Genomic DNA, 11,519 nt, shown 5'->3' on the forward strand with positions numbered 1-11,519 from the left:
ACCCTGGCGTTGTAAGCGCCATGCTCTACCAACTGAGCTACACGGTACACATGGAATCATGTAATGAAATAAAAGCTGTACAAGTATTTCATATCCATTTGCTGATCAATAGGAAAGAATCATTCAAATCCAATTACTACTAGACATTCTTTAGATATAATACTTCCAGTTGAGAATTAGTGTACAAGCAGGCAGTAGTTTTAAATTAATCTCATTCACACCCCACAATCTTTCCCAAAATATGTAACAGCTAAATAATGATCGCAATCCATAAAATGTTTTTATTTTATGTTCATATTACAACATACAAAACAAACAAGTGTCACACAAAAAGATTATTTTGGGAGACATGAGTTTAGAAAAGATATAGAAAAAGTGGAAGAATGTGAACAATATCAAAGCAATTTATTGTAGAAGATTTTTAAAAAAACAAAGTTTCCTTATTTGTTTACACATTAACAAGGTTTATAAAAAGAGCATTTGATTGTGAAGGATTATGGTATGGGCTACTTTTAAATAGCCCACCATAGAATACAGTACTTTGAACACTTTGCTGAGAGAGGGGTAAACATCTGTGAGAGAAGGACAGTGCTGTGTGTGTCTGCAGTAGAATTGCACATACACACACGTACCTGCAACATCTGTTGATCCTATGATCACACGTAAATGCTCACAGACACACACCCCAAAATGCATACTCTAGCAGAGATACCATGATGAGACGCACGGAGAGAATGATCATAGGAAAAAGGAGAGACTCAATGGAAGAGAAGTAACAAAAATAAAGCGCAGCAGGAAAGCATAGGAGATTCTCATGGCTAACCTGAGGACAAGAATATTCAGTTCATGTCAGAAGACTTAAGCAACAAAATGTCATTCAGCGACTTGTTTGTAAGAAATAAAAAATAAATAAATTAAAAGATGTGCCCTGGCTGAGTCTGTACACATCCTTCTCTCCTGTGTGTGCAGTCAAGAGCTGCTCACATTTTCAGCTGTGTAGGGAACAGAGGTAAGAACTTTGAATCTGACTCTCAATCCTTTGCCACGGATGAATGGAGGGCAGGAAAGAGGAGTGGTTGATCAGGTTCAAACGTTGCTGTTTTTCCATCCCCCAACTCTATTTCTCACCTTTTCCTTCCCCAGAAACACTTCCCATTCACTCTCACATCATGTCTGCCTCTACTACACAGTTTCCCTCCCAGTCTTCTGTCCTTCCCTCTGTCATTTCTTCTCTCAGGCTCTCCTCCCCCTCACATCTTGCGGATGACCAGCACAGTGGTAAGAACTCCAGCGAGGAACACCCCCACGGTCTGCCAGGTGGGAGTGCCAAAGTAGGAACGGATTCCCTCCTAAGAATTAGGAAAAGAGAGACACAATTGTCTTCAACCATCATCACAATTTCTAAAATAAGTTTATAAAAAAACATGCATGAAACCTTTAAGTCAATGTGGGGAAAGCACATCTACTGATTCCTTACCCAGCCACCCTGCTCCGTAATCCAGCTGATCACATGATCTCGCAGGTAGTCTGTGGCCCATCTGATAATGGTTCTGATGATGTCGGGGACTTTGGTCAACAGAGCCTGAGGAGAAAAAGACGGTGTCATCTTATTATGCAATGAAGAAGCCAACTCATTCCAAAACGTATAAAATGCAATTCCATTCCAAACAAGCGCTACGGTTTACATGACAGTGAATCTATTCTGACTGTTTCCTTTGTCTAACAGAGGACAAGAGAGCGAGAGAGAAAGGAGAGCTAAATAAAATACTACCACTGCCAACACTCACCTTGATGACCAGCCGACAGGCAAAGTAGAAGAGTGCCACCACCCTGCCCCAGTTGAACTTCCCATCAGAGAAGATCTCACAGGCCACTCTCATAAAAACCTCCTGGCTGGGCTGGAGTGCAGAATCATTTATCATACTGAAGGGAAAAACAAGAGAGATGCTCTGAGTATTGCACAAACTCCAGAGGTCAATTCAAAGTGATTATCTATTCAAGCAAAGAGCTGGAGTCCCTTTCTAAGTCCTTGGTTGAAGATACCTTTGGAGCTGTGCATTGCCATCCAGCTCATCCCCAATCTGCTGCAGGCACAGGGCCAGTTTCTTGTGGTTGGGGTCACACAGCTCACTCCCGCCCAACTGGGTCCGTGACACTGACAACTGAGTACTGCTGTCACCATGGCGACGAACCCGTTCGTAGATGAAACTGCGAAGAGAGGGTCACGGGTAAACAACCAGCTAGTATATGTGATCCGTGTCTGATTAATCAGGCTGTAACGAACAATTAATTGGTATATACAGCCTGAAACAGAGTGCAAAATCTTATAAAATGTTCAGCCAGAATGTTGAATAAAATGACATTTGAATTTACTCTACTGGTTGTCTGTGCGGGTTGTCCTCTAGACGCTCGAAATTTCAGACCAAATATCCATAGGAAAGTATTGGTTTACCAGACTTTAGAGAGCTGGTAGGTTTGCCACCGCCAGCTGAATGCGAGCAATGTTTGGTCTGTGGTTTGGCTAAGTTTGGCTATTGTTTACATATTGTGTAAGTGTTTACATCGCATCCGTCAGTAGATTGAAAATACACACCAGAAATACAAGCCAACAGAACCATATACCTACCGGCTCTCTAAAAAACCTGGTAAACGATACTTCCCTGTGGATATTTTGTCTCAAATTTAGAGTGGCTGAAGGACAAACTGCACAGACAACCGGTAAAGTAAGTTCACATTTTATTTTATTAAACATTCTGGCTTGTAAGGAACATTTACAAGATTTGGCACTCCAATGTTTCAGGCTATATATACCAATTAAATTGTGTATTACAGCCTGATTAGCCTAATCAGACAAATGTGAATAAAGAATAAAGATCAAATTCAGGAGTAAACAAGAAGGTATACTCACTCTGTCAGTAATGTTTTTCCCAGTTCTAGTACCTGATCAGTTCCATTACCTGAGAACACAAAGCAGCACTGGACTTAGAGTACTACCAGGACATAAACCAAGGGCAGGTAGAGGCAATTTAAGACTAGGCCTATGTGTGGGTAGTCTGGCTGACACCTAACTCTCGAAGTCCTCCTGACTGTGTGTCACGTGGGTAGGGTCAGCCAGGTATGAGTGTCTGTCATATTGAAACTGGGCAGTCAAATCAAATCAAATCAAATTTTATTGGTCACATGCGCCGAATACAACAGGTGCAGACATTACAGTGAAATGCTTACTTACAGCCCTTAACCAACAGTGCATTTATTTTAAACAAAAAAAGTAAGAATAAAACAACAACAAAAAAAGTGTTGAGAAAAAAAGAGCAGAAGTAAAATAAAGTGACAGTAGGGAGGCTATATATATACAGTAAAATAAAGTGACAGTAGGGAGGCTATATATACAGGGGGGTACCGTTGCATAGTCAATGTGCGGGGGCACCGGCTAGTTGAGGTAGTTGAGGTAATATGTACATGTGGGTAGAGTTAAAGTGACTATGCATAAATACTTAACAGAGTAGCAGCAGCGTAAAAAGGGTGGGGTGGGGGGGCAGTGCAAATAGTCCGGGTAGCCATGATTAGCTGTTCAGGAGTCTTATGGCTTGGGGGTAGAAGCTGTTGAGAAGTCTTTTGGACCTAGACTTGGCACTCCGGTACCGCTTGCCGTGCGGTAGCAGAGAGAACAGTCTATGACTAGGGTGGCTGGAGTCTTTGACAATTTTGAGGGCCTTCCTCATAAATATATTACGTAATAGGCTAAACATGTTTGAAATGTGACACACAGACATTTTTGAACAAGTAGCTACTGAAGAATGCATGTCTCATGACCAGTTCAGTGTGACATTAATTAATGTGAAACAAAGTTAAAACACCAGTTGGCTCAATTCAGAAGTTGACTTGTCAACTGACATTAGTAACAGTTGGGCTGGCCCAAGATGTACTACAGTTAGGCTAGTTGCCAATGATGTTTCTGGAATGACAATTAAGTATGAAGTACGAAGACTCGTTGGACTGCCACCTCTGGCCCTCCCACCCCTACTGGAGAGCAGCTCCCGCTCAGCCCAGTCCAAGCTCTTCTGTGTCCTGGCACCCCAATGGTGGAACCAGCTTCCCCCTGAATACAGCAGAGTCCCTGCCCATCTTCCGAAAACATCTGAAGCCCTACCCCTTCAAAGAGTATCTTAAATAATCCCACAGCTACTTTAGAGGAAAAATGTACTTACTATGACTGTGATATGTGGTTGTCCCACCAAGCTATCTTAAGATGAATGCATTAACTGTAAGTCACTCTGGATAAGAGTGTCTGCTAAATGACTAAAATTTAAACATAGCTAGCTAGCACTCACATACTAGTCTGACTAGTATTCAGTTCTCTCGTCAATAGCTATTGAACCAAGCATGCCATGACAATGAAAATTGTATATTCTAAATCAGGGGAGGATGGAGAACAATCCAGAGCTCTTGTGTGAATTTCTCATTTTCTTTTCGGATTTCAATACTCAAAAGAAATCTAAGATTTACACAAAAAATGGTGTTCTCCATCCCCTCCTGATTCAGAATATACAGCATTCATTGTCATGGCATGCTTGGTTCAATAGCTATTGACGAGAGAAAACCGAATATCCAATATAAAACAAACGTTTGGGCTGTATATGTATATACCAATTAATTGTTTATAACAAACTATCACATACAGGCTTACAAGCTAGCGTGTTGTGTAACGTAAGCAAGTTAACTATAACACTTTCCCCCAGTTGAACAGCTAGATAACAATAATTGAGCTTTCCTAGATAGCTAGCTATCTTACATAGTTATTTGTACGGACGTTTCAGCGATGGGATGGCTGGGTGTTAAGTTAGCCAGTTAACGTTAACTGGCTAGCTCGACACGACTGAGTCCAACCAACAACAAACCTCAATTATTTAACAAGTTAGCTAAATCGTAACAAATACTTTTCGGTCCGGCTCACGATAATTACGATATCAGTGGCACAATTCCGTATCGATTGGGTTTATCATAGTTATATCACTTACCTGAATCGCCTCCTCCCGACGGCGCTGCCATCTTCTACTAAGATTACTTCGAGACCGCGTCCGCCTGCAGTCATGTGACATATGTTTCCCGCAACAGAGGAGTGGCTTCGTTTTGCTCGTTCACGAATGCCAACTTGCACTATGCAGAGGGCCGTTAACATTTATGAGTAGTCAACTTACAAAAAACTAAGACTATAGCAAGTTTAATCAGCAATGAATACAAACATTTTGACACAAATGGAATCCAACGTTCCGCTTCTGCCTTGCCCTTTCTTAAACGTCATATCCTGTCCTCTCTGACTTCTGTCCGTCGCGCGCATGCTTAGTTCTCTTTACGACTCGGCTGGCAAAGATGGCGGACGCACAAGTACGTTCAGCAAAACAGCGTGGCGAAATGATTGTGCTTTTTTTGACTGAAAAATAAACGCCATGGCATCGTAGTGTACAATAAATAGCGTTAGTTAAGCGAAGAACACGCGATTGAAGTATCTCAAAGTAGACCGGGCCCTTAATTGTATGATCAACTTCGACTATCGCGTTCCCGGCCCTGTGCTGTGGAGCGCATTGTCGGAGATCCAGCTAGGAAGTTTGCTAACTAGGCCTTTACAGCATTTTGCGTATGCTTCATCTGAGTTGAAAATCGAAGTTTACTGACTTATGGCAGAGTTGATAGCTTAAACATGTCATTGCTAGATACATGTATGCACGAGAAGCTCGGTTAGTTTTTTACACTAACTTGGCTGGCTACCTAGACGGATCACCCTTTCGTTGGCTAAACTCAACTGTCGAACCTGCGGTGTCTACTTTCTCAACTTTAATATTCCAAATGTTATGGATATTGTTTTAGTTACCTAGTTATGTTGCTTTACTTTTGATTGCAGCCAGATATAACTTTTCTGAACTTTCATTATGGCCAGCTTCATAAATTGTAAATCTTGCTAGTGCATCCTTTCAGATCTACTGCTTATCTGTTCATGAACGTACAATATTTTGTAAACATGAATGCACAGTAGTCAGGTCTATTTCAAAACGCACATTGATTTACCTGCAAATGATGTTTTTCTCACGATGGTCTTCCTAGCCTATGAGGCTCTGACGACACTGCCTAATGGCAACACTGATGCAGTGTAACTTGAAGATGGGTCTTTTCAGATCCATGATGGAGCGACGGATTAGTCCCTGCATAGATACATTTTTTTGACCTGGTTATGTATTTTCCCCACAGACCGAGAGGGCTTATCAGAAGCAGCCGACCATCTTCCAGAACAAGAAGCGTGTTCTGGTTGGTGAAGGTGGCAAGGTGGCCAAGGAGAAGCTCCCACGCTACCACAAGAGCGTTGGGCTAGGCTTCAAAACCCCAAGAGAGGTAACTTACCCAACGACCTAAACTATCCAAAAACTACATTTGTGCTCCTTATGGGCAGTATGATGAATTTGTTGAATTGTCTTTGGAATACATGACACCAGCCTTGTCTAGTAGTCAATTAGCTTGTATGGTTAACTGCTCTTTGCAAGCTGCAAATGATGTTTTTCTCACGATGGTCTTCCAAGCCTGAGGCTCTGACGACACTGCCTAATGGCAACACTGATGCAGTTATAAGAGGGCTTTTGGCATATATAGTGAACAAAAATATAGATGCAACATGTTTCATGCGCTGAAATTAAAGATCCCAGAAATGTTCCATATGCACAAAAAGCTTATTTCTCTAAAATGCACAAATGTGTTTACATCCCTGTTAGTGAGGATTTTTCCTTTGCCAAGATAATCCATCCACCTATGGCATATCAAGAAGCTGATGAAACAGCATGATCATTACACAGGTGCCCCTTGTGCTGGGTACAATAAAGGGCACTCTAAAATGTGCAGTTTTGTCACACAACACAATGCCACGGATGTCTCAAGTTTTGCGGGAGCGTGTAATTGGCATGCTGACAGCAGGAATGTCCACCAGAGCTGTTGCCAGAATTGAGTGTTCATTTCTCTACCATAAGCCACCTCCAACGTCGTTTTAGACAATTTGGCAGTGTGTCCAACCGGCCTCACAACCGCAGAACACGTGTAACCACACCAGCCCAGGGCCTCCACATCCAGCTTCTGCACCTGCGGGATCATCTGAGACCAGTCACCCCAACAGCTGATGAAACTGAGTATTTCTGTCTAAAGCCCTTTTGTGGGGTAAAACTTTCTAATTGGCTGGGTCTGGCTCCCCAGTGGGTGGGCCTATGCCCACCCATGGCTGCACCCCTTTCCAGTTGTGAAATCCAAAGATTGGGGCCTAATGATTTTATTTCAATTGACTGATTTCCTTATATGAACTAACTCGGTAAAATCGTTGAAATTGTTGAATGTTGCCTTTATATTTTTGTTCAGTAATAGTTTATTTTTACCCAGGTTTGAGAGTTTTGGAAGGAGTTGCAGAGAACCTAACATATGTTGTTTCAACAGGCTATTGATGGCACTTACATTGACAAGAAATGCCCCTTCACTGGAAATGTCTCCATCCGTGGTCGTATCCTCTCCGGTTAGTGTTTAAATTGACTTGCTGTTCATTGTTTTTGGTTTGGATGTAAAACGGTCAGCTTTGGCATTTAGAGCCCTTTATTACCAACTGTTTTCTCACTGAACTGCAAATGATGTTTTTTCTCACGATGGTCTTCCAAGCCTTCTGGTTATGACGACAACGCCTTATGGCATTACTGATGCAATGACCCAAACCCCCTTGCTCACCCTATTCAACGGTCTACTCCTATCCCTAGATCAGTGCTTAGATGTATTCTAAGATTGACCACACATTGACCTGATTCTGCCTTTTCAGGCGTGGTGACCAAGATGAAGATGCAGAGGACCATCGTCATCAGACGTGACTACCTGCATTACATCCGCAAATACAACCGATTTGAGAAGAGGCACAAGAACATGTCTGTCCATCTCTCACCTGCCTTCAGGTAAGATGATCCCTGTCATGCTATTGAGCCTTTTCAACCTCTCTTCCTTACACATGTTTTTTCTCCAGATTAAATTGCTCGCCAGGCTGTATCCAATAATGGGCTGATCATGCCTAGCTAGTGCCTTTCCTATTGCAAGGATGGCTGTAACTCACTGTTGCACTACAGTTGAAGTTCCATTAAATCAGATTTGATGTTGGCTGCAAATGATGTTTTTCTCACGATGGTCTTCCAAGCCCATGTGGCTCTGACGACACTGCCTAATGGCAACGCTGATGCAGTTTGAACCTACCTATCACATGAGATGGCACAGTGGTTTCCAGGTTTCTCAATTTCCCTTGGATTATCTTGACGTTGTCATACCTAGAACAGCAGTGCCTTGGTCACTTCAGGATTATGCTCCAATAATGCCCTCCATTTCTCTGCAGAGACGTCTCGGTCGGAGACATTGTTACCGTCGGAGAGTGCAGACCCCTCAGCAAGACCGTGAGGTTCAACGTCCTCAAGGTCACAAAGGCCGCTGGAGCCAAGAAGCAGTTCCAGAAGTTCTAATCTAGGATGTGCAGGAGATGAGACCAATTGACAGGAAGGCTTCCTTTCTAGGCTGACCTGCTCTGTAGTAACTGAAATAAAGAAAATGTTCTGTATCTTGGTCTTCTGGCCTGTCTTTTGTTAAATACTTATGTTTGTACAATTTCAATGGGGAACCTTTGCCAATTAACTGAAAAGGAGCGATTTGTGTAATGGCTGAGGCTGATTTATTGTTCGTTCTGCCAGACAAGTCTGTTGTCCATCCATCAACTGATGACTCTCATTCAAAAACCATTGGCTCAGCCATAATTTTCAGAAAATATTGTGTTCCTGTAGCCTTGTGAAAGTGAAATCGGTATCTTGAACCACAGGACTGTTTGCCCATCAATTTTAAAGGCAGATTTTTTTTCCTTGGAGTAGAAATGGAACTCCAGCATTGCTTTTCCACAAATGTATAGGTTCTTAGATAAATGTAATTGTAGACAATATCCATTAAATTGTGGACCGTCAACAAGACAAGTGTGCTGGCATTTATTTTTCCTTTCGGTATATTCATTAGTCAGTATTGCGAAAATGTTTTGCAGTGGAAACATTTACGCCCAACACATTTTGCAATAAACTAGTTTATATTGGAAAAATTCTGGTAGGTCCTCCCAGTTTATTTCTGTTTTGTACCTAGAGTGAACTGTTTCTGTTGCAAAACGTTTTGCAATGAGGGGTTTGCAATGAAACGTTCACTCTAGGAATGAAACAATCTGTCCAATAAACTAGCTTTAGTTGCAAAACGTTTTCTGTTTGGAGTAAACGGCTTCTGTTGCAGAACGTTTTGCAACAGAATTGGCATGAATGTACCCTAGATCAAGTTATACTTAGGCCTACTTTAGTTTTATTGTAATGGGATCTGATAATCAAAGCTGGACGTATTCAAATCTGAGGCTGCAGGTGCAGAGTATTGCTGGTTTTCTGTTTTACCTGATAATTAATTGCGCCCACTTGGTGTCCCAGGTCTAAGTCATTGAGACTGAAGAGGAAGCGAGACTCGCTGTTTTTTGTGGGGGGGTTTCTGGTTCAATGAACTAAGTAGACAAGAGCCAGCTGCTATTGCATTGATGTCTATGGGGGAGACATCTTCATTTATCCACCGTCTTTGTAAATCCGACCTTGATTTGAGGGGAAGAATAAACATCAGCAGTGGAACTGGCTTCGAGGTCCAGATTTGAATTTGCCTGTATTAGGCTTTACAACCAGCACATGAAGTTGGATGGAATTGGAAAAAATATACATTATACACAATGTCTCTTATATTTACTATTTTCTTTGGAACATAATTCTGTATTGAGCATTTTGCATTTTTGGCTATTAAAATAAAGTGAACAGTCTCAGCAATTAAAGAGTCTAAGTAACAAAACAAACAAAAAATCCCCATCAAACTCTGTCAATTTAAACTAGGGAGATGTTCTTTTTTTGTTGTTGCATGGCTGCGTCTCAAATCCACTGCATCCGTCTATGTCCGCCTTCGCATCTGCGGTGGAAGGTGGCCGAGCTACAGAGGTGTTTGTCATTCCATGAGACATCCCGAAAATCGTTTTTCTCCTACAAACTAATAGGACTACTCTATGGAAAGATGGGACTCTCACGAACACTGGTTTTGTTCTACAACCACCACGGGACTCGTCTGAAGTCGGTAAAGCTGATGTGCCAACTTCTGTCTGTAGCTTCAGAATCGTTTGGGCTACAAACTAATATGACACCACTGTAGAAATGGGAGACCAGCGAACCCCCAAGTGTCACGGGACTCGTTTGAAGGTAACCTATACAAATTAATGGAAGTATGGAGGTAGTTTTGTGCCAACAAACAACAATATTTCCTGAGCTTTCTTATATCTCCTAGATACAGGACAGACATTTAACTTTATTCCTTATGATTTGTTTTTTGACAGTCTTTTTAGCCATTTATGAATGTGTTAGTCAATGCATTTCTATGGGCTATAGTAAAGGACAAATTCAATATTTTATCCTTTTTTTTTTGTTTATACCTAAAGGGGTCCTAAAATTCCAAATCAAATGATCCATGGGATGACCATCTTTAAACAATTCCACATGGTAGCTTAGTAGAGGTTAAACTCATGTATACTGAACAAAAATAGAAACTTAACATGTAAAGTGTTGGTCCCATGTTTCATGAGCTGAAATAAATGATCCCAGAAATGTTCCATACGCACAAAAAGCGTGTCTAAAATGTTGTGCACTGATTAATTTACATCCCTGTTAGTGAGCATTTCTCCTTTGCCAAAATAATCCATCCACCTGACAGGTGTGGCATATCAAGAAGCTGATTCAACAGCATGGTCATTATACAGGTGCACCTTGTACTGGGGACAATAAAAGGTGTGCAATTGGCATGCTGACTGCAGGAATGTCCACCAGAGCTGTTGCCAGAGAATTGAATGTTAATTTCTCTACCATAAGCTGCATCCAATGTCGTTTTAGAGAATTTGGCAGTACGTTCAACCGGCCTCGCAGCCCAGGACATCCACATCCGGCTCCTTCACCTGTGGGATCATCTGAGACCAGCCACCCGAACAGCTGATGAAACTGAGGAGTATTTCTATCTGTAATAAAGCCCTCATTCTGATTTGCTGGGCCTGGCTCCCCAGTGGGTGGGCCTATGCCCTCCCAGGCCCACCAATGGCTGCGCCCCTGTCCAGTCATGAAATCCAAAGATTAGGGCCTACTGAATTTATTTCAATTGACTGATTTCCTTATTTGAACTGTAACTCAGTAAAATCGTTGAAATTGTTGCATGTTGCGTTTATATTTTTGTTCAGTATATATAGCCTACACTGACTGTACAAAACATTAAGAACACCTTAATATTGAGTTACACCCTCCCCTCAGAATATTCTCAATTCGTCGGGGCATGGACGCTACAAGGTGTCGAAAGCGTTCCAGAGGGAAACTGGCCCATGTTGGCTCCAATGCTTTCCACAGTTGTGTCAAGTTGGCTGGATGACCTTTGGGTGG

General features: G+C 41.9%; 2 protein-coding genes and 4 non-coding genes across 6 annotated transcripts; 5 read left to right on the plus strand and 1 right to left on the minus strand.

Annotated features, from left to right (window-relative positions):
- Window positions 1-261: 261 nt before the first annotated feature.
- On the minus strand, window positions 262-5,272 carry LOC121550603 (apoptosis regulator BAX). The gene is made up of 6 exons (XM_041862931.2): window positions 5,019-5,272; window positions 2,909-2,957; window positions 2,044-2,208; window positions 1,788-1,923; window positions 1,478-1,582; window positions 262-1,349 (listed from the first exon to the last, which is right to left on the minus strand). Exons 1-6 carry the CDS (start codon window positions 5,047-5,049, stop codon window positions 1,251-1,253), a joined length of 585 nt encoding a protein of 194 aa, XP_041718865.1. The 5' UTR covers window positions 5,050-5,272; the 3' UTR covers window positions 262-1,250.
- A 10-nt stretch (window positions 5,273-5,282) lies between these two features.
- Window positions 5,283-8,611, plus strand: LOC121550604 (40S ribosomal protein S11). The gene is made up of 5 exons (XM_041862932.1): window positions 5,283-5,385; window positions 6,244-6,384; window positions 7,465-7,540; window positions 7,835-7,964; window positions 8,393-8,611. Exons 1-5 carry the CDS (start codon window positions 5,371-5,373, stop codon window positions 8,514-8,516), a joined length of 486 nt encoding a protein of 161 aa, XP_041718866.1. The 5' UTR covers window positions 5,283-5,370; the 3' UTR covers window positions 8,517-8,611.
- On the plus strand, window positions 6,065-6,148 carry LOC121552012. Its single transcript, XR_005997146.1, has one exon. It is a non-coding gene; the product is annotated as a small nucleolar RNA SNORD35 (small nucleolar RNA).
- Window positions 6,535-6,616, plus strand: LOC121552013. The gene has a single exon (XR_005997147.1). It is a non-coding gene; the product is annotated as a small nucleolar RNA SNORD35 (small nucleolar RNA).
- On the plus strand, window positions 7,645-7,728 carry LOC121552010. The gene has a single exon (XR_005997144.1). It is a non-coding gene; the product is annotated as a small nucleolar RNA SNORD35 (small nucleolar RNA).
- Window positions 8,166-8,249, plus strand: LOC121552011. Its single transcript, XR_005997145.1, has one exon. It is a non-coding gene; the product is annotated as a small nucleolar RNA SNORD35 (small nucleolar RNA).
- Window positions 8,612-11,519: the final 2,908 nt, after the last annotated feature.

Source organism: Coregonus clupeaformis, chromosome 35 (assembly GCF_020615455.1).
Source record: "Coregonus clupeaformis isolate EN_2021a chromosome 35, ASM2061545v1, whole genome shotgun sequence".
Taxonomy (NCBI): domain Eukaryota; kingdom Metazoa; phylum Chordata; class Actinopteri; order Salmoniformes; family Salmonidae; genus Coregonus; species Coregonus clupeaformis.